The 22,878-nt window shown below is 43.2% G+C and overlaps 2 protein-coding genes across 6 annotated transcripts in view; one reads left to right on the top strand and one right to left on the bottom strand.

Moving 5' to 3' along the window:
• Nucleotides 1-22,878, top strand: part of LOC147633976 (uncharacterized) — a 66,938-nt gene that overhangs the window by 13,168 nt on the left and 30,892 nt on the right. The window lies entirely within an intron of this gene.
• LOC147633977 (disease resistance protein RML1A-like) overlaps nucleotides 15,565-22,878 on the bottom strand; it is a 38,273-nt gene continuing 30,959 nt past the window's right edge. The window contains exons 7-8 of one of the 3 annotated variants that reach the window (XM_086805051.1): nucleotides 15,876-17,822; nucleotides 15,565-15,778 (exon numbers count right to left, since the gene is read on the bottom strand). In XM_086805051.1, coding sequence (XP_086661177.1) covers nucleotides 15,882-17,822 — 1,941 coding nt within the window. In that variant the 3' untranslated portion in view covers nucleotides 15,565-15,778; nucleotides 15,876-15,881. Of the gene's footprint in view, nucleotides 15,785-15,875; nucleotides 17,823-18,632; nucleotides 20,503-22,878 lie in introns of those variants that run through there. The other 2 variants (XM_086805050.1, XM_086805052.1) reach the window with 2 other exon arrangements.

Here is a 22,878-nt window from a genome sequence, read left to right on the forward strand (position 1 = left end):
GGGACTCCGGTCACAGTTGTGGTGTTTGCATTTCCGTTAGCTCATCCTTTGTGGCTTCGGTACTTCGGCATGGTATTCTGGTACCTGGCAGAGCGATGTATGTGATTGTGAGGATTGCGGATTCTCGGATTGGCTTCTTGTCGATCTATGCCCCGACTCTTGCCAGAGCTCGTTCAGCTTTCTGGAGCCTCTTAGTGGATGCATTGTGTCCTTTGCTTTCCTCGGTAGATTCATGGGTTGTTGGAGGTGACTTTAACAACATTGAGTCTGCCCGTGACTTCCAGGCAGAGGTCGCCCCTGTGTTGACCTCTATCGCACCTTCAGAGCAGGATGCCTGGGAGAGGTTTCTTCTATGCATTCGAGCTGTTGACGCGTGGTATACGCCTTCTTTTGCCCACTTGCCTTGCTCCTTGGCCTTTTCTTGGGGTCTTCGTCGTCAGCAGGGCCGATTACTGGAGAGGCTGGATAGATTTTATGTTGGCAATTGGGCCTCCTTCCTGGGCGGCTCCACTTGCATCTGGCCTGGCACCTCGATGTCGGATCATAGCCCTGTCTCATTGACTATTTCTTTTGAGCGGCCTCATGCAGTTCGCCGAGGGTCTCGCATTCCGGACAGGCTACTCTCTGGTAGCGATCTTTCTGCTTCGGTTGCTCAGATCTGGGGAGCCGATCCCACTTCGCAGTCCTCTGCAGTGCAGTTCCTACATGCTGAGTTCCTTGCCACCTGTATCAGAGAGTCTAGTTTTTCTTGCCGGGCGGCCGCCTCCGCTTGTCGTCGTGAGGTGGCCCAGCGTGAGCGATCTCTGCTTGCACCATTAGCATCGGTGCAGCGTCTCTTGCAGTCCCATCCAGGAGATGCACATTATGCTGGTATACATGCACAGTTGCTTGATGAGATCCGGTCAGTTCAAGAGAGGAGGTCTGAGTTTTCTGGTCACGCATCTGCGGCTCGTTGGGTAGCGCTCGGTGACCGAATGAACAAAGACTTCTTTGCATCACATAGAGAGCGACCTTGTGGGACTGCTCTTCGTGCAGTCTTGGATGACCATGGGCATTTACAGACTCACCCAGATAGAGTCCTGGAGATTGCTACAGTCTATTATGCTGATCTATTCAGTGCTGATCCGTTGACAGATGACATTCAGGCGGCCAGAGCTACTGTATGGTCCCACACGCGACGTTCAGTCACTGCGGACATGTCTCGTTCCCTTTGCTCTTTGTTCACAGTCCAGGAGTTACGCGAGGCGGTAGAGGCTCTTGACCCTGCTTCTTGTCCGGGGGATGATGGCCTCTCTAGACAGTTCTTCATTACTCATTGGGATGCAGTTTCAGGGCCCTTGCTGAGAGGGCTTCAGGAGATTTATGATTCTGGGACCATGCCTCAGTCTCTTTGCTCTGGGCTCATATCTCTTATACCTAAGGGGGGGGATGGCACGCTCCTGCGACAGTGGCGCCCCATTACTCTCCTTCCTACGGTATATAAGATATTAGCTTCCATGCTGGCAGTGCGAGTGAGGCCCTTTCTTCCAGACATCATTCATGGATCACAGACTGCTTTTATCCAGGATAGATGTATCCTGGATAATATCTTTTGCTACCATCAGGCGGTAGAGTGGGCTCAGTCTACTGGCACTCCCCTAGCATTGCTTTTTCTTGACTTTGAGAAAGCATTCGATAGGGTGGATTGGTCCTTCCTAGAGGGTACTCTTGCTCGCATGGGGTTTCCGCAGCAGTGGATCACCGGAGTATCTGCACTTTACAGATCAGCAGCCAGTGCAGTGACTATTGGGGGTTTTGTTGGCAGATCTTTTGACATCTCTCGCTCTGTGAGACAGGGATGCCCCCTTGCAGTCTTTCTGTACTTATTTGTGGGAGAGGCACTTTCTGACTTTCTTCATGCCCGGCAGAGAGATATACAGGGAGTCACCTTGCCACTTACAGGCGAGCGTGACCTGATTGATCAGGAGTATGCTGATGATACTTTGCTCATGGTCCGTTATGCCATTGCTGTCCTTGATGTGACGCGTTCAGTTCTTGATGTTTATTGCTTGGCCAGTGGTGCTCGCATTAACTGGCACAAGTCATATGGTATGCTGGTTGGCTCTGAGGATGTCCCGTCTTGGGGTGTGGCAGAGGGGTTTACATGGTTGCAGCGGGGTCAGTCCTGTCGCTATCTGGGTTTTCAGGTGGGACTGGATATCTCTCCCCAGCAGCAGTTTGCGCCGGTTTTGCAGTCGCTTCGCAGAAAGCTCTGCCACTGGTCTTCCCAGCACTTGTCTCTTGCAGGGCGGGTCCTTGTGGCCAATCAGGTACTGTTGGCATCTGTTTGGTACATTGCTTCCTGCTGGATGCTTCATACGGGAGTGATGCGGCAGGTTCGCCGCCTGATTCGCAACTTCCTGTGGAGTGGCCGTGATGGCACTGTTGACACTAGAGCTAGAGTCCGTTGGGAGACGATTATCCGGCCCATTGCAGAGGGGGGCCTTGGCATTATTGATCCAGAGATGCAGTGTCGTGCTTTGCTTACCAAGTTCATTGTCCGCGCCTTGTTTCCGGGCAATGAAACTTGGAAGCTTCTTTTCAGATCGGTTTTGCACACAGTGACCCCGCAGTTGGGAACCCGCGATGGTCATTCTTGGGCTGCGTGTATACGCTATATTTTTTCAGATTCTCCTCTGCGTACAGCCCATCTGTCACCCTTCATGCGCTCCATTTTACAGATATGGATCTCCATGAGACAGGGCATGCATAGACGTTCTCCTGCCTCTCTGCCAGAGATTGAGCGTCAGCCCTTGATCTGGAATCCCCATGTGTTGGATACTGAGGGTCGCCAGCTTGGCCAGAGGACCCACATTGACTGGGCGGCTTGGGATAGCGGCCCGGCTGCTTCGATGCATGCTTGGTCACAGACGCGGCAGCTGCCGGCAGATTTTATTGGGGAGGAGTTCTCCATAGGCAGGGGTATTCTGCCTCGGATTGCAGAGATTGATGCAGCTATTCCAGAGCTTTGGGATCGTGCCATTCGGGGTTTACATGAGATGCCTGAGCACTCAGGATGGTTATGCATGTTTGGCACTGCAGGTACACCCTTTCTTGTTTGGAGCTCTCATTGTTATTGGCCTATGGTTTTTATCCCTATGGGCATGCCAGATGCTTTTGGCCATGTCAGATTACAGTTTCATGGTTTGGGTTGTCTAGAGGAGCTGCGTCAGGCTGACTGGACTCCCATCCGTGTTGTTGGCTCTTTCAGGAAAAGACGGGAGGTGGACCCGTCTTTTCACATTGGTATGGCTGCCCGTTGGCGATTATGGATCTGGGAGGGACGGCCTCTTTCGCAGCTGACTTGGGACCCCGGGGAATGGGAGTGGCCTGCTGTGGAGACCGGCGCTAGGCATACTTCCTTTTTCGGGTATTCTGTTCGGATTGGGAGGCACTGCTTGCTTCGACGACAGTTACATAGACCTACGCGTTCGGGCACTTGGCTACATGCAGGTCTCTCTCATGCCTTCCTGGCACAGTACTGGGTATCTATTTGGAGGCTGAGGATTGCTCGGCGGATCACTCTCTTTTTTTGGTTGACTGCTCATGCTGGTCTTGCTGTCGGCACTTGGGGTGCCTTGATGGGCCATGATCCCATTTGTATATGCTGTGATCACCAGGTTCAGGAGTCTCAGACCCACTGCCTCTGGTCGTGTCCTATGGCTTCCTCTGTTTGGCGAGCAGTGGCTCTTCTCCTCAGCAGAGCTGGTCAGCATGCAGGTTTCCTCAGTTGGGGGTCTGTGTTATGGCTCCTTCCTTGGCCGGGACCTCATGTGTTCTTTGAGGGTGAGGGCACTGATGCTGTGCTTATGCTTACGGCGACGGGGTATCGGAGGGGGTACCTCAGTATGATTCCTCCTGACGCCTTGCACATGGAGCATTGGCAGAGGGATGATGTTTTTATGGTGATTGCCGCGATTGCGATGTGGAACATTTGGAGAGCTCGTTGTCTCCATGTCCTTAGTCACACGCGGCAATCGACACGTGATACTCTAGTCCTGATTTGGCTCGATCTTATCCGTGCACTGCGTTCCACGTATGATGATTCCTGTCGGCCTTCACAGACAGCTCAGGACAGACTCCAGGCCTTCATTCGTCGTTGGGGGCGCACGGGTCTCTTCTTCAGGATTGTTGGAGGACATGCTAGATGGGAGTACTCTCCCCCACAGTGGTTCATATTGCACACATCACATCATCCACCAAGATGTAGCACCGACTGCTCACAGGCTTCACGCCTCCCACTGCACAGTTTGTATGCCCCCTCAGTAGGCCACCTCTGGCACTTTGGGGTTTTTTCATACCCAGTATTATAGCTCTGTGTTTCCTCAAAAAAAAAAAAAAAAAGAAAAGCCAAAAAAAAAACGTAGGATGCTGAATAATCTTTGCAAAATTAAGCCATAAACGTAAAAGATGCTTAATAATATTTGCAAAATTTAAATAGTGTATGGTCTTAGAATAGACTAGCAGAGAAGTCGGTTTGAAGAAGTACTTGATCACAAAACTTTGCTTTATACCATTTGGGAAGACATTACTAAGGATCTGCATATAAGATGTCATGTAAAAGTGCTATTTGCTTTATACCATTTGTGCAGCTGCATCAGAAAATGTGTGGTACAGAAAATGGGCTGCTGCTCGAAGACGCGGGTGTGAGTGGGCGTACCAGAGTTCTTCGAGGAAGGTAACAGCTATCCAAACCTAGCTCCTGCAGGCATGGTAGCTGTCCAAACATGCCATCCGGCAGTGCTTGTATGCCGCAACAACCCACCAGGCGGAGCTTCTCCAGCCGTGTGAGGCTTGCTATATTTCTATGCAGTGACCGGAGACTCCCGCACCAAGACAAGCCGAGTCTCATCAAGCCCGTCAGGCTTGCTACTCTTTTCGGTAGCGAGACTGGAGGCTCCTGCACTCATACAAGGAGAGGCTCGTCAAGCCCGTCGGGCTTGCTACTCCTTTCGGTAGCGACAGGAGGCTCCTGCACTCAGACAAGCGGAGTCTCGTCAAGCCCGTCAGGCTTGCTACTCCTTTCGGTAGCAGCTGGAGGCTCCGACACTTGGACAAGCCGAGGCTCGTCAAGCCCGTCAGGCTTGCTACTCCTTCCGGTAGCGACAGGAGGCTCCCACACCTAGACAAGCCGAGGCTCGTCAAGCCCGTCAGGCTTGCTACTCCTTCCGGTAGCGACTGGAGGCTCCCACAGTTATACAAGCCGAGGCTCGTCAAGCCTGTCAGGCTTGCTACTCCTTCCGGTAGCGATTGGAGGCTCCCACAATCCCAAATCTGAAGCCTCTTGAGAGAGCGCAGATAAATAATGGCATCCACGTCTATAAGTGTTTCCCAACGAGATATTGCCAAACCATTCAAGTTGTTGAGAGGCCGCATCACATTTCAAGATCTACAAAATAAAGAGAGGATCGTGAGAAATCTCCTTTTACAAACTGTTGACGACAGCACATCTTTATGTTGAAAATGTAAAAAAGAATGAAAATGCTGAAACTCTCATCTCGAAATGGTATTTTCTTATCCTCTTTATGAAAGGATTTTACCACGCCTTTCACACCAAAGTGAGATGTGATGAATTATCACACGGCTACTACAAACAAGCATCCATGAAAACAACTAATGAAAGCATGCAATCACAACAACTATTTTACCTTTAATAGTCTCTATCGGGGATATACTTGGATGGCATTCTTGAAATAATATGGCATCACATACTTGGATGGCATTCCTAAACTAACATGCCATCACATTTACCACATAACATTTGGTAACATTGATAGTCTAGTATTTGCATGGTAATATATAGACAAGTATTGGTAATATAGAGGGGAAGCAACTTAAAAGAGAGAATATCCAAAAACATAAACTATGTTTTGGCATTAATACATTTTATGACATGTAGAGAGAATAGGAATAAATGATAAAACAAAATTACTATGAGTTTGAACTTCCAAAGAGGAGCGTTGGTGTTGTCTAACTTCCTACCAGCATCACATTTTATTGATGTCATTTCTCCTACTCTAGTAAGGAGAAAAATAACCAAAAAGTGGAGTTCAAGGACTAGACAGTGGGAAAAGAACAGAGAAGTGGTGATCAAGAACTGATACTTTGATACCATGTAAGAAGTGCATCTTGATACTTACAACAGATGGTGGGAAAGCTTAACAATTGTGTGCACATGGAGGAGAGCATTCAATGGTAATCTATAGATGTTGTAGAGAAGACTATATGATGGGAGAGACAAGGGCTAAATGCTTGTGGACTGTATATAGAGATGGTGTCTAAATGCCCATATATATAGGCTCCGAGACACAACCATGACTATATCGCATTGGTCTGCACACATAATCGGTGCCACCATATATGGTGTAGACTTAGCTCGGGATGTGTAAAAGTTTCCCCCATCTCCCATGGCCATCGAGCTCACCTTTGCCTTATTTGGGCCTTGCAACCTGAAGTATGGTACCATATAACCCTAGTGCAGTCCATTTCTCAACTAATGGTCAGCAGCTACCTAAACACTATCTAGCAATGTATGTTAGATCTTACCATCAAGCCCACAACGGCCACCATTAGTGTCAGGACTAGGTTGGGATATCCAGGCTGCACATACCTGGCTTTCTCTTATAATGGGAAGCTTACAACAAGAGCTAGCTAGAATCCTTACAATTGAGGGTGGAGCATTGATATGCAACAAAAACCACATAGAGAAAAGTTTACAAGACCATTTATAGAGCACCCAAGAATATCCTACACAGCTAGTCATATAGTGGTGGTTCATACACACATCATGAGGCTGTTGATGTCAACTGTAACGTGACACATGATGATGTCATATTGGCAAGGGGTTCCACGGCCGGAAGCAGAGGAAGGGGAGTTACCATCGATCCGAAAGGACCGGGAGGCCCAGACACATATGTGGGATCGTGTCAACACCAGGGTCCGTTCTTCAGGCTGGGAAGGAGATATCGTCAGAGGACATGGCCATAACGTTGCTGTCGCACTTGCCCTCTTCGTACTCAACATTTTACTCGTCTTTGATTACGAGTGGCAGGCTCAGCACCATCACGTGGGAGGAGCTTGTGCCCATGGTCCTGGACCAGGAGGAACGATTCACGAACCCTCCTCAGGGTGAAGGTTCGGAGGCCTTAACTGGCCAACGGTCGAAAGGCCATAACACGGGCAAAGGGAAGGCTTCGTTGGAGAAGTCTTCTGAGAAGAAGTCCGTTTTACTGACCGAGTGGATTCTAGATAGTGGTGCTTCCAGGCACATGACTCCTTTCCGTTCCGGTTTACAAGATCTCTGCAGGCTTTTTGGTCACATTCTTACTGGAGATACATCCACTATCCCAGTTCACAGTGAGGGCACGATGGAGATAGTTCTCGATAGTAGAGGGGGGAAGCATTCCTCCCAGGTGTTGTATATTCCGTCACTTGGTTTTCATCTGTTGTCAGTGCATCAGGTTTGCAAGACTGGCGTATGGGTGGAGTTTGATGAGCACTTTGTTGCTCTCCGGGACAAAGCAACATGCTAGGTGGTTTGGGAAGGCAGAGTGGAGAATGGAGTTTACAAGCTTTCACCACTCTCTCTCCCAGGTCCTCAGGTTTGTGATGAGTGGCAGTCTGGAAATGGCCACTTAAGTGTGCAGGTACAAGCTTTCCGAGATCAGATGGTGGATAGCTTGCCAGTAGATGGCAACAGTTGGCAAGAACTTTCCAGTACTGATGTTGATAGTTCTTGTGTTTGTCAGTCAGAGGAAGCTAAATCACTTATGCTCTCATTTCTCGTAGTATTCGGGACAAAGCACCTCCAGTAGATGAGGATGTTCTTTCCACGGGGACCTTTCAGAAAGCCAGGCAAGTGGCAGGTGATTACTTGCAGAAGGAGGTGGGTTCTCCAGGCTTTGTGGTTCCAGATTCAAAGGGGGTGTTTGACAGGTCTCAGAAGGCCTTGCGTGGTCTTCAGTAGGTTTCCAAAACTTGTTTGTGAACCATAACAGGTGTTGATCCTTGTGAGCTGTGTCATGCCTCTTTGACTCAGAACCAGTATGGTTCATTGATCTGGTTGATGAACACCAGATTGGACAGGAGCTTCCGGATGAGGCAGTTGAGCTCATGGTCGTAGATGACTCTTTGGGAGGCAGATTGCGTTTCCTGTGGTTTTTGTGGCATGCGAAGGATCATGGACTCTTGTACACAGGAGGGGGATTATTGGATGGAGTCCGACTCCACGGTTGGAGTGACTCAGTTTGGGGAGGAGATCTGGATACGACGAGATCTACTTCAGGCCCAGGAGCAGTTTTACGGAGCAGTAGGAGACATTCATCTTTTGCCTTATCGAGTACAGAGGCAGGGTATCGGGCTGTTTGTGATGCTGTTTGTGAGGTGGTGAGAATGCAGAGGTTGCATAGTAGGTTTGGGCTTCCACTGGAGGTACCCATAGTCATCTAGAGGCACTTTGATCGTGAACAGATCGTTGCTGATGACATCTTGCAAGAGTTCTGTTCGGACGGAGGACAGTACGGTGGACCTCTTCACGAAGTCGCTATCTCAGGATTTGCTCAGGCGGCACCCCAGCTCCCTGTGGTTGGTTTCACAGCCAGGAGCTGAGAGGGGGGTGTTAGAAGTCATCTCCTGTCTAGATTTATACACCAGGGCCTTTGTTATGGGTGTGCCCGCCCTTATGAGGTGTTTTATCATTTTTCTTCACTCGCATTTTTTTCCTATTTTTTCCATTTTTCTGTGGCTTGGGAGGCATCCCATTTGCTGGCCAACTGCTGAATCGGTCCACGACCCCATGCCAAAGGTGGCCGACTGCTGATGATCTGGCCAACTGGATGTGTTGCTGGTCGTGGAGTTTTCAGGGCCAGTCGGCTGCCTACCAGCAGGCCGACTGCTCATGTGGGGGCATATAAATAGGCCCCCAGTCCCCATATCATTTGTGTATCATACTGGGATCTTCTTGTGTATACAGAGCAGAGTTACAAGTGTATCATTTGTGCGACAAAGAGTACAAGATCTATTTCCTTTTAAGATTTTAAACCATTAAATGTACTCACTTGTGGTTTCCATGCTTACCTTCTTTTATGAATAGAAATGAAGAGGGTGTGTGTGTGTATCATAAGAGTGTGATATTCTCTTAAATTTCAAAAATAATGATTGCTCATGTTCATGCAATATTGCCTTTCTTCTCTAGCATGTTACAATGATGGTGTTTTACATTAACCTTGTTTAGTCGCAAACTGAGGTCATCTTTTTGGATGTCAACATGGTAAGCACATTCTTAGTGCTTTGATTTGTGTGTGAGAGAGATACATTGAGTAGATAAGAGGAAAGCATGTGAGAAAGAGCAGAGGGATTGAAAGAGAATAGGAAAGAGAGACTTTATGCATGCTCTATACTAAAGCTATTTTTGAGCACATGCACAACTATTTGCTAATGCCATATTCTTGAGGTAAGTGTTGTGGTGAAGCAAGCCCGAGCTCAAGCTTGTGTGTAGGACAACAAGAAAGAGACCGACCTCCCCATCCTCTTCCTCCTCGAAATCAAACCCGGCTTCTCTAACATCCACCACACCAAGCCTCCCCCGGCCAAGCATGTTTTGCTGACACATTTCTTCAATCAAGAGAAATTACGGACCCCCACCTCAAAACTGGAGTAGATGAGGTAAGCTCCAGCCAGTTAATAGATTCTAATGCTATTACCATAACTCACGTGAAGAGAGAAGAAAGAGGCATAATTTTTGCTGCTATATAGCACACCAAGGTGACAAAACTAGTAGTTTTCAATAATCATGTCCCTCGATCAATTTCAAAGGTAAAGATTTTAAGCTTTTGGCTCGTTCCAGAAGAACTCATTCGTTTATTTCACCCAGATGCTTGCATAAATTAGTAATCGCCAAGACGTAGGGTAAACCAATACAGGTGGAAAGGTCCTTATGTGCCATGAGGCGGATATAATTCAGTTCTCCTTGAATGGGAATCTGACCAAACTTAAGTTTAGAGTCTTGTCCTTAGGCATATATAATGGGATTCTTGGTATGACTGGCTCATGTAGAAATAGCTAATATTCATTGTCACAAAGGAACTATTTTCTTCATGTATCTTTATGCGACAAGGTGCAATGGATTGGAGTAATTGGAGACCCTATCCTACAACTTATAAAGGCATCTAAGTTATTGAAGGAGCGTAGGAAGACGCAAGCAATCTAGATTGTCACAAAGAAACTATTTCCTTCATGTATCTTCATGGAAACAAGGTGTAAGGGATTGGAGTAATTGGAGCCCCTACCCTAGAACTTATAAAGGCATCCAAGTTATTGAAGGAACTTAGGAAGACACAAGCAATCTAGATTGTCAAGCTCAATCCTCTAGGTAGAGTCAAATACAAAGAAACAGAATGGTTGAGTGAGTATGCTAGCATATTTCCTGAAGATTTATCTAAAATGTCTTTGACTTGTGAAGTTGATCATGAGATATGGTTGATACCTACTGGAGCTCATCCAACTACAAAAAGAGCTTATAATATGGCCATTCCAAAAGCAATTGGACCCAAGGAATAGTTGAGGAAACTTTGGGATCAACGCTTTGTTTGATCCAATGTATCCCCTTAGGATGTGCCAATTCTTTTCCAGACAAAGACGGATGGAACTCTCAGATAATGCATTGATTATTGAGGGTTGAATATTGACTTATCATTAAGAAAAAATATAGGATAGATGAGTTGTTAGACCATTTGTATGGAGCCCTGATATTCATAAATATTGACTTAAAATCAGGATATTATGAGATCAGAATTAAGAAGCAGGATATTCCTAAGATGGCTTTTAACACCAATAGGGACATTATGAGTTCACAATAATGCCATTCAAATTAATTAATACCCTTGATATCTTTAATTTATCGATGTAAGAAATATTTACAGAGCATCTGGATGATTTTGTTTTAGTCTGCTTTGATGATATTCTGGTTTACTCCAAGAATGTTATGAATCATGAGAAGCATGTGATAAAGTCTTGGAAGTCCTCAAAAAGCGTTAACTTTTCACCAAGAAGAGCAAGTTTAGTTTCTTTATTGATCGAATTAAATATCTAGGGTTCATAGGCCAAGAGATGGAATATCAATGATCCCACAAAAGTGCAAACTGTCAATGGATTGGCTAGAACCAAAGACAATAAAGGAAGTCACATAATTCTTAGGGTTGATAGGGTGGTATTGAATCTTTATTCCCGAGTATACGAAGATTATTTCTACCTTGATGGCACTTCTTAAGAAGGATGTTCCCTTTCATTGTTCTTTAATGTGTCAAAGTGTGTTTGATAAGCTGAAGGTCGTGTTACTAATGAATCCTATACTGAACTTGCCAGAATTTGGGAAGCCCTTCGAAGTCATTACCAATGCCGCTGATTTCACTGTTGGCAAAATCCTAATGTAGCAAGGACACCCCATAGCTTATGAGTCTTGAAACTTAAGACCTCGTAAAAGGAATTATTATGTTCATGACCTAGAGTTGCTTGCAATAGTGCACATCTTGAAGTCTTGGTGACACTTATCTTCTCAGATAAAAAATCACCTTAGTTATAGATCATAAGAGCTTAAAATGTATTTTCACTCAGAATGATCTTAACATGAGGCAAAGAAGATGGATACACATGCTTGTGAAATCAAGTATACATCGGGAAGAAAAGAGATGATCTAAAGCGCTTAGCAAGAAGGCCTCCTTACTCATGGTAAACGTGATTTCAAATCCTTTACGCACTGAAACTGTTTGTCTGCCAAAAGGATAAAAAATGCCACGAGACTTGAACCCTTTACATAACCCGCAGATGAAGTGGGAGTGTATAAGTATGGATTTCATTACTGGATTTCCTTTAATTAATGCAAGATATAATCGTGGGTAGATCGCTTGACTAAGGTTGTTCATCTGATTCCATTGAAAAAGCCATATAATACTCTTGATGTTATTGAAGCCTTCTTGAAGGAAATATTCAGACTTCATGGATTGCACCTAAAAGAATAGTCAATGTGATCGAGATGCTAAGTTCACATCCCACTTTCGGACTGCATTATTTAAAGTTATGGGTACTTCTCTAGATCTTAGAACTATCTACCATATGAAAACTAATGACCAGACATATCCAAGTGATCAAAGATATACTTTGAGCGTTTTGTGGATGAGAACCTAGAAGATGAAGAATTATGTACATCTGGTAGAATTTTCTTATCGAAGCATAGAGATGAGTACATTTAAGGCACTTTACAGAGAAATTATATAATGCCATTGAATTGGTCCAACACATTAATCAGAGTGAAAATGATGAAGCAAATATTAGACAAAATGGATCATCAAATGAAGACTATAAAGAAGGATATCAAAGCTATTCAAGAGCATTATGCTGATCTAAAGTGAACTATCAAAGAGTTTGATGAAGGTGATATGGTCTTTCTTCATATACGATCCAAGGTAGCAAGTACAAGAAGCTATCACCCAAATATTATGGACCACGCCTGATTATAAGAAGAGACTTAAAGATCAAGCTTACAAAATTTTTCTCCCTCCATACTTAAAGATTCACAATGTCTTTCACTTCAGATTATTGAAGAAGTATGTTGCACATCTAAGTCATATATTGGATGACGAGCACGTCACCTTTCCCGGTCAAGGTTATGAAATTAGAACTATAACAGTTTTGGGCAGCAAAGAAAAACCCCTTAGGAACAATATCTTAAAAGAATATTTAATCATATGAAAGTTTTTCTCAGTTGAGGATGCTAATTGGGAGAAAGAGGAAGAGTTGAGGAGATATTATCCCCAAATTGCAAGATGAGGAAATTTCGGATCTTCAAGTGGGGGAGAGTGTAAGATCCCTCTTCCCCTTATCCTAATATAGTTAAGGAATTTATTTTGGATGTATATTTCTAGTGAGAGAAGATGATATTTTGATATGAGCACTTTTAAATAAAAAATATTTATTGAGGTTAGAAAACATAATTTAATACTAATAGTCGAGATGCCATGTGTTAAATTTAAGTTTTGGTTTCCCGATGTGCACCTACACTCCCTGCACATTGGGATTAAATTAAAGAAAGAAAAGCATAAAAATCATTTTTAAAATAAATAAAAATAATTATTTTTAAAAATAAATAATAATAACTATCCATTGAAAGATAAAATAACATATTTGTGCATTACCCTTGGCAAAGCATGTGAATAGAGTACAATTAAATAATAAGAATTATTTGTAAAAATATAAAATAAAATATTTACGCATTACCCTTAGCAAAGGATGTGAATAGAGTGTAATTTAATTAAATTCAAGGGTGAATGGATGAAAGATTATAGTAGTATAAGTTTGAAAGGTGAGTATGAATTGCTTAGGGCTAACTTTTGGAAGGAAAAATAATAATTAATGTGGAGTTAAGCATAGTGAACTAATAGATAACTCTAAACGTGTGCATAGACGTGTTAGTTAACTATATGTATGGGTGGATGCATGTAAAGTGCTTGAGAGCATGAGAAAATGGATAGATGCATGAAGATTCAAGTAAAGTTGCATAAAGATATGATGGACTTCTAAGTTGACAAGACTAATAGTGCATGAGAGGCATACATTCATCACTTTCAAATATAAAAAGAGTCCCTTCCCCCCCCCTCTTTCCCTTTCCATGAGAAATCCATAAACTTTTCATTAAGCTAGGAGAGTACCCTTTTTCTTAGTTTATAATGCAATAAGTGCCAAAGTGAATCTAGGTTAGATTATCAAGGTTCAAAGCAATCATTTGAGCTGCAAGAGGTGGATTATTAAAGTTTGCACAAGTCTTGGGATCTATAGAGAAATTTGTAGAGTTTTGAAGGAGCAAGGAGTCAATATTTTTATCCATTATTATAAAAGGTCATCTACAAACCCAATTTCCCAAGGTACAACTATCCATTATTCATAAACTATATTTTCTCATCCTTTTGTAATACAAATTGGATTTTAGTAAATTAAAGAAACTTATTATTTGTTCACATTTTAGGATTGGGGTTAGGATTCAACTATGGTGGCTAAAACAATGGGATGGCCATGGTTAAGTAAAAGAGAGTACACGACAATGATTACATTACACTAGAGTTCTATATTGATGACTATCATGACTTCTAATTTAGTTTCTACCATGTATTCTAGCTAACCTTCTTTTATTCAAGCATTTACGTTAATTCATAATTTAATTTTCGTTCCTCTACTATCCTGCACACGAAGCAGGTAAGGAGTCTTTGGTACTCTTCTTCGGGATTATGTTTTCAACTACATGGATCTCCTTTATTATTCTTCTTCCAATAACCTGAATAGTCAACAATAGGCAATTATTCATGTGGTTGATCTATTAAGTGCTCTTCTATGAAGGGTGTTCTTTTTTTACTATTTTTTGACTAGCTCTTTTCTTCCTTTCTAATGTCTTCACTTGCCGTAATTATTGGACCTTAATAAGTTTTCCTTGCAAATTTTTTGTTTGGCGATCACAATGCCCTACAAGGTCATCAATTGTGTGCGAGTGAGTAATATGGATCTCAAAAGGTAGTATCGGGGTAAGTGATGTATGTAGTACGGATTCTAGAAAGGTAGTATTGGTAGCCCTTTGAGTAAATTTCTTTCCAATACTAGTGCTAGGAATTTTGGTGGCGCGCTTTATTCCAGGATTGGCATATTAGATCTCATATCCATCATAGTGGTACACTAGTCTAGGGCACATTTACATCTGCATGGTTTCGCTTGTAATCATTACTTAACACTCAATATAAAAGTTTTTGAATTAATGCATTTATCATGGGTAGCTCAATACAACAAAATGAACAAGAAGAATACAAGCTCTTTTCCTCTTTAGCCCATTCAAATGATTCGAAAGCTTCTTGCTTTAAGATTTGAGAGATGGTTTGTATAGTATTTCAAAGTTGATTGACATCAAACCCTACATCCCCAAGTGAGTTGATTTGCACATCTTTTTAGGTACACAAATATCTAATGGGAATAAAGGTGATGCTGAATAGTTTTGTAGTGGCTATGTGGGACGACCACAAGGCCCTTGTTCAAATTAGAAAAAGCACCAAAATAGATACATGTTATATACTTCCATGCCCATCATTCCCAATTTGCTCCTCTACTACTCTAATTGCTCTGATGAATTCGCTCATATTTGAAAGACAAAAATCGAAGAACTATGGCCATCATGTTTACATGGATGTACTAGACAATTGTGAGCAACTCAATACTAACATGTTTTTCACTTTTTCACTTTCACATTGAAGGCAAGACATAAAACTAGAGTGAAAAATTGGAGCAAAACATCTTAAACATGGGGAAGGAGCTATATTTGATTTCTCGTGGTGGTATGGGGATGGGTGTACATGGTTACCCTAGGATGGTAACGGCCAATCAATTTCCATTCTCAAATCCAAGGAGCATTGAACAATGTAGGATGCTTAATATAATCTTTGCAATATATTAAGAAGAAAAGCCAAAAACGTAGGATGCTGAATAATCTTTGCAAAATTAAGCCAAGAACGTAAAAGATGCTTAATAATATTTGCAAAATTTAAATAGTGTATAGTCTTAGAACAGATCTGGCAGAGAAGCCGGTTTGAAGAAGTACACATTACTAGGGGATACGAGGATCTGCATATAAGATGTCATGTAAAAGCCCTGTTTGGTCTCCTCATCACTATAGGGGATGCTGCATCTGAAAATGTGCGGAGACCATGCGCAGCTGCATCTGAAAATGTGTGGTACATCAGTTTCTTCGCAAACAAAAGTGACACACTACTTCATTATTTATTTTTTGTCGCAACCGCACGTGTGAATACCTCAATTCAATAAATCCTGATGTCTTCCAAACCCTCCAATCGAGACAATCGTGAAGGTAAAGTTTGGACACGACCGCCAAATTCCAACCGTGTCAGGCTGGTGCAGTGAACGATATCTTCTGGAAGGCAAGAACAGCCCCGAAACCGTAGCCACAGATCCCTCAGCCCAGTCAGTTGACAGAGTTGGCTCGGCAAAGCCTCCACTTCGACGGAACAAAATTGCAAGTCGAGGGACGTCAGCTTGTTGGAGATTTGATCTGGCAAGGAGAAGAGGTGTGTAAAATAGAGTGGGCGTTGCCCAATTTTGTGTGCTGCTGCTCCAAGGAATATTGGGCTGCTGCTCGAAGACGCGGGTGTGAGTGGGCGTACCAGAGTTCTTCGAGGAAGGTAACAGCTATCCAAACTTAGCTCCTGCAGGCATGGTAGCTGTCCAAACATGCCATCCGGCAGTGCTTGTATGCCGCAACAACGCCCAAGGTGGAGCTCCACCAGCCCAGTGAGGCTTGCTATATTTCTAGGCAGTGACCGGACGCTCCCACACCAAGACAAGCCGAGCCTCGTCAAGCCCGTCAGGCTTGCTACTCCTTCCGGTAGCGACTGGAGGCTCCCACACCCACACAAGCCGAGCCTCGTCAAGCCCATCAGGCTTGCTACTCCTTCCGGTAGCGACTGGAGGCTCCGGCACATAGACAAGTCGAGGCTCGTCAAGCCCGTCAGGCTTGCTACTCCTTCCGGTAGCGACTGGAGGCTCCCACACCCAAACAAGCCGAGGCTTGTCAAGCCCGTCAGGCTTGCTACTCCTTTCGGTAGCGATTGGAGGCTCCCACACCCAGACAAACCGAGGCTCGTCAAGCCCGTCAGGCTTGCTACTCCTTCCGGTAGCAACTGGAAACTCCCAGACAAGTCGAGGCTCGTCAAGCCCGTCAGGCTTGCTACTCCTTCCGGTAGCGACTGGAGGCTCCGGCACATAGACAAGTCGAGGCTCGTCAAGCCCGTCAGGCTTGCTACTCCTTCCGGTAGCGACTGGAGGCTCCCACACCCAAACAAGCTGAGGCTCGTCAAGCCCGTCAGGCTTGCTACTCCTTCCGGTAGCGACTGGAGGCTCTTGCACCAAGACAAGCCGAGGCTCGTCAAGCCCGTCAGGCTTGCTACTCCTTCCGGTAGCGACTGCAGGCTCTCACACCCAGACAAGCCGAGGCTTGTCAAGCCCGTCAGGCTTGCTACTCCTTCCGGTAGCGACTGGAGGCTCCCACACCCAAACAAGCCGAGGCTCGTCAAGCCCGTCAGGCTTGCTACTCCTTCCGGTAGCGACTGGAGGCTCCCACACCCAGACAAGCCGAGGCTCGTCAAGCCCGTCAGGCTTGCTACTCCTTCCGGTAGCGACTGGAAGCTCCCAGACAAGGCGAGGCTTGTCAAGCCCGTCAGGCTTGCTACTCCTTCCGGTAGCGACTGGAGGCTCCCACACCCAGACAAGTCGAGGCTCGTCAAGCCCGTCAGGCTTGCTACTCCTTCCGGTAGCGACTGGAGGCTCTTGCACCAAGACAAGTCGAGTCTCGTCAAGCCCGTCAGGCTTGCTACTCCTTCCGGTAGCGACTGGAGGCTCCGACACCGAGACAAGCCGAGGCTCGTCAAGCCCGTCAGGCTTGCTACTCCTTCCGGTAGCGATTGGAGGCTCCCACACCCAGACAAGCCCAGGCTCGTCAAGCCCGTCAGGCTTGCTACTCCTTCCGGTAGCGACTGGAGGCTCCGACAGAAAGACAAGTCGAGGCTCATCAAGCCCGTCAGGCTTGCTACTCCTTTCGGTAGCGATTGGAGGCTCCCACAATTGCGAATCTGAAGCCCCTTGAGAGAGCGCAGACAAATAATGGCATCCACGTCTATAAGTGTTTCCCAACCACATATTGCCAACCATTCAAGTTGTTGAGAGTTCGGATCACATTCCAAGACCTACAAAATAAAGAGAGGATCGTGAGAAATCTCCTTCTACAAACTGTTGACAGCACATCTTTATGTTGAAAATGTAAAAAAGAATGAAAATGTAGAAACTCTCATCTCAAAATGATATTTTCTTATCCTCTTTATGAAAGGGTTTTACCAAGCCTATCACACCAAAGTGAGATGTGATATGAATTATCACACGGCTACTACAAACAAGCATCCATGAAAACAACTAATGAAAGCATGCAATCACAACAACTATTTTACCTTTAATAGTCTCTATTGGGGATACTTGGATGGCATTCTTGAAATAATATGGCATCACATACTTGGATGGCATTCCTAAACTAACATGCCATCACATTTACCACATAACATTTGGTAACATTGATAGTCTAGTATTTGCATGGTAATATATAGACAAGTATTGGTAATAAAGAGGGGAAGCAACTTAAAGAGAGAATATCCAAAAACGTAAATTATGTTTTGGCATTAATACATTTTGTGACATGTTGTAGAGAAAATAGGAATAAATGATAAAAATTATCGGTAATTGAGGTATAATATTTTTAAAATAAATATAGTGTATAAAACTTAGTGATACTAAGAGTACCAAGATTCTTAATCTCAAAAAAATTTAAATAAGAGCATTGTTTGCTAATGTGCACACGTGTGTGCAACCATGATAGCAATGAGTAATAAATGGAGATAAGGGAATTTTTAAAAAGATCCCAAAAATGAGTTCAATATACCCTAGTGTAAATATCTGACATAAAATATAATGATTACACCTAATAAAATGGTTAAAGACTCACCTTAGGCAAGGAGTGTGCACATTAATTGATAAAATCTCCTAAGGTTAAATGGACTAAGGTTCCAAAACCATGGTTTTATGAAAAACCAAAGATGGATTTGTTAGGTGGAAAGTTGAAAAACCAAGTAGTAAGTTGTTTTTAAACAGTGAGATGCCACCGTACAATCTCTAAGAGTTAACTTTAGTATATGCAGGCCCATGCAAATTGATAAGCCTTAGTCTAGCATACCATAGCACACAATTAACTAATATCGACACCATTTTAACTAGTTGTGAATCATCCAAACTCAACATCAAGATCCAGCCTACCATTACCTAGTTGAGCCCACAAATTAACTATGCAATGGAGCCACTTGGCACAAGGCTAGTTGGGCTTGCATAAGGATTAGTTGGCCTATTAAAAGCCCCCTTCCTTAGAGAAAAATTCGTGGGTTTTTAATTAGAAGAGGATGATCATCATTAAACAACTCTAATCTAAGCTTTAAACATGCTTAGTTCATAGCTTACCTTGGAAGCAATTAGTAATCACGTTAAATAGAATTAGGGTGTCATAAAGTGCAGCTAGATGCTAGATTTTATCATTGACTGAGACAAGTGTACAATCACAATTTACTCAATGCAGCAGTGACCAATGGGTCCACAGCAAGCCCCACTATCCTTCATCAACCCAAGCTTGATCCGATGAACAAAAGGAAGTGGAGAAGAGACAAAGAAGGCCATATCAATCCCTAGAGAAACACTTGCCTACTTCTGAAGCTCCCAACCATCAAAGAATTCATTAAATTTTCCTATCATAAACAATAATAATTTTTCCTTGAATATTTAGTTCTCTACAAAAGAGAAATTATCAAGAATGAAATAAAAGAGGCTTTCCTATATGTGCTCCTTAGGATGTATATTCTAATGAGAAATTATTGGTGTGGAACCTTATAAGTTATTATTATGCTAGTGAAATTCACCTTAGAGTAGACTTCCAAAATTTATCTTGAAATGAAAGCTTAATCCATAATTAATTGATAGGGTTGCATATTATGTAAACAATGTATAACCGTGGATTGTGTTTGTAAGCTCTATTTTTTCGCTTACGTGTGTATACATAATAAAAAGGGGAATTCTAATTACGTGTGTGTCATTTCACATCGGCTCCATAGGCCCAATGAACGATGGCACGCTAACCCATGGGATTGGATGGAGTTAGACCGAGTCTATGGAACTCGTCAACATTGATAAAGGATTTAAATTCTAGAAAGTCGGTAGTTGGGTGGAGTGTGGACCCGAATTACGAGGTAAACCTACAGACCAAACTTGATAAAAAACTTAGAAACTCAAGAACAAAATTTAGAATTAACTTTAGATTATAGAATCTTTAGGGAAATTAAGGTACAACTATTCCCTTCATAATCGAGGAATAACACATTGTGTTGAGTCCAAGGGAGCCGCCGATACCGTACTTAATTCCTACCATAAGGTCTACGTACTCAATTGCTACAATAATGTATATTCTTGAGAGCTATATTCGGAAAGCTCTTAGATTGCCAAGTAACAGGATATTGATGGATGGAGTGAGTTCACTCTACCCTTAGACTAGACTTTCACCATGGTTTCTCTATGAATGGAATATAGCGGTCTCATAAAAATATAGGTGTCATCTTTAGGTTGCTACTAATATTGTCAAAATTAGCAACAGTCCAATGCTCAAGGAACTCTTGACAGTAATCTATAGAAATTTGATACGAAACTACAAAATCTTAGAATTTTTTCTAGACAGATCAGAGTTATTTTCTTCCTTCTAACTAGGAAATTTTATTTTCTATATTATACCCTAGGGAATATAAGCCATTGCCACGAAGTCCTAGAATCTATACAGCAATGGATCTGCAAAATGAGTCACTATGTAAGACACAAGATTTTCCATTTAAAAACAAATAATGTCTAGAAATTTGAAGAAATTCATTAATAATCTATATACATAGAGTTCATTTTCTATATAGAAAATTGAAAACACTCCTTAATAATCCATACAAAGAATTCAATTTTTGTACAAAAAAAAAAGCGTGAAGACATGTCATGTGCATGCCCAAGTAGAGTTGCACTTCGCCATGCTTTTTCCTTGCAACCACTTTTATGAAATATTAGAGGGTGAATGTGGTTTCATTCGAATAATTTTGATAGCACATTAGGCACCCATACGTGTAGTTAAGCCACAGAGTTTGGAGTAGTGCCTACCATTGAACAAGACCAAAAGACAAGCAAAGGGGCATGGAGCAAGGGTACACCATGTCCCCAAGTGCTCCATGTATAGCAAGAGGGCATGTTATGTGCATATCCATATACACATACTTGTTCCTTGTAGCTACCTCTTAAGCATTCAAGGGTGAGTGTGATTCAATTTAGTAGCATTGCCCACCAAATTGGGGCCTGAAATCGCACAAGGTGTGTCCCAATGCATAGGGCAGTTGTTGGGCACAATATGAACATGTAAAATGACATTTTGGCGACCTAAAAACTGGTAGCGGCTTGCATATAACCTGCCATTTTAGATCCCTATATAAAGGAAGATCAAGGCTCATTCATGGGAATTCAACGACAGGGACTGCAAATCATAGTAGGCTAGAAGCAACAACCAAGGCATCTAGATCACCACTAAAGACATATCTTTTGCACCTTAGAGCACACAGTGTGGGGAACAACAAGGCAATAACGTTTCGTATGCATTGTAGCTGGTTTGCAAGTTGCAATGCATACTAGATCATATCTTGATAATGTAGATTTGGCATCATCGTTGTACAATATTCATGTTTGGGAATATACAATAGATTAGGACTTCCACATCTCGTCTACTGTGTATTTTCAAATTTGATTAGTATTACTTTGTGTCTGCTTCGCATTAATCACAACCAGCTTTCGTTTTGGCATGTAACACATCACAATCGTAAAAATGGAGCAAGAGTGTATCTGTGTCCAACCAAACATTAGAGATGGGTTTGGTGGTGATGTAGTTTCGTTAGGCCTCATTATTGACTTAGGCTCCACATCAAGCCCCATTGTTGTGTCTCATGGCTTAAGAGACGACAAAATTACCATGAGTCGGAACTTCCAAAGAGGAGAGTTGGTGTTGTCTGACTTCCTAGCATCACATTTTATTGATGTCATTTCTCCTATTCTAGTAAGAAGAAAAATAACCAAAAAGTGGAGATCAAGGACTAGACAGTGGGAAAATAACAGAGAAGTGGTGATCAAAAACTGATACTTTGATACCATGTAAGAAGTGCATCTTGATACTTACAACAACAGATGGTGGGAAAACTTAACAATTGTGTGCACATGGAGGAGAGCGTTCAATGGTAATCTATAGATGTTGTAGAGAAGACTATATGATGGGAAAGACAAGGGCTAAATGCTTGTGGACTATATATAGAGATGGTGCCTAAAGTGCCCATATATATAGGCTCTGAGACACAACCATGACTATATCGCATTGGTCTGCACACATAATCGGTGCCACCATATATGGTGTAGACTTAGTTCGGGATGTGTAAAAGTTTCCCCCATCTCCCATGGCCATATTGAGCTCACCTTTGCCTATTGTGGGCCTTGCAACCTGAAGTATAGTACCATATAACCCTAGTGCAGTCCATTTCACAACTAATGGTCTGCACCTACCTAAAAACTATCTAGCAATGTATGTTAGATCTTACCATCAAGCCCACGACGGCCACCATTAGTGTCAGGACTAGGTTGGGATATCTAGGCTGCACATACCTGGCTTTTGCTTATAATGGGAAGCTTACAACAAGCATAGAGAAAAGTTTCCAAGACCATTTACAGAGCAACCAAGAATATCCTACACAGCTAGTCATACAGTGGTGGTTCATACACAGATCATGAGGCTGTTGATGTCAACTGTAACGTGACACATGATGATGTCATATTGGCATCATGCTGATGTGGTACGTAATGACATGACACTTACGGCATGCTAATGTGTCATTGACTAATCACCGTTCTGTACTTCTTACTGTGAGTGGTTCTAAGCTCTTGTACACAATCAGCTTTTGTTGATTCATACGAAAATCGTTTATAGCGAGAGTATGATGTCCTAAAGTTCTCTCTCTCTCTCTCTCTGTGGAGTTGGGTGGCTTGAGCCTTAGGGATCAGGCGAGGGAGATGGTGTCCTCCAACCTGAAGGTGCTGCTTTTTATGTTTCTTCATGTTTCAGTGTGCAGTACCACTTTTCCCCTCCTACAGAGA

Source organism: Cibotium barometz, chromosome 11, assembly GCF_041138505.1.
Source record: "Cibotium barometz isolate CiBa-2024 chromosome 11, ASM4113850v1, whole genome shotgun sequence".
Lineage (NCBI taxonomy): Eukaryota > Viridiplantae > Streptophyta > Polypodiopsida > Cyatheales > Cibotiaceae > Cibotium > Cibotium barometz.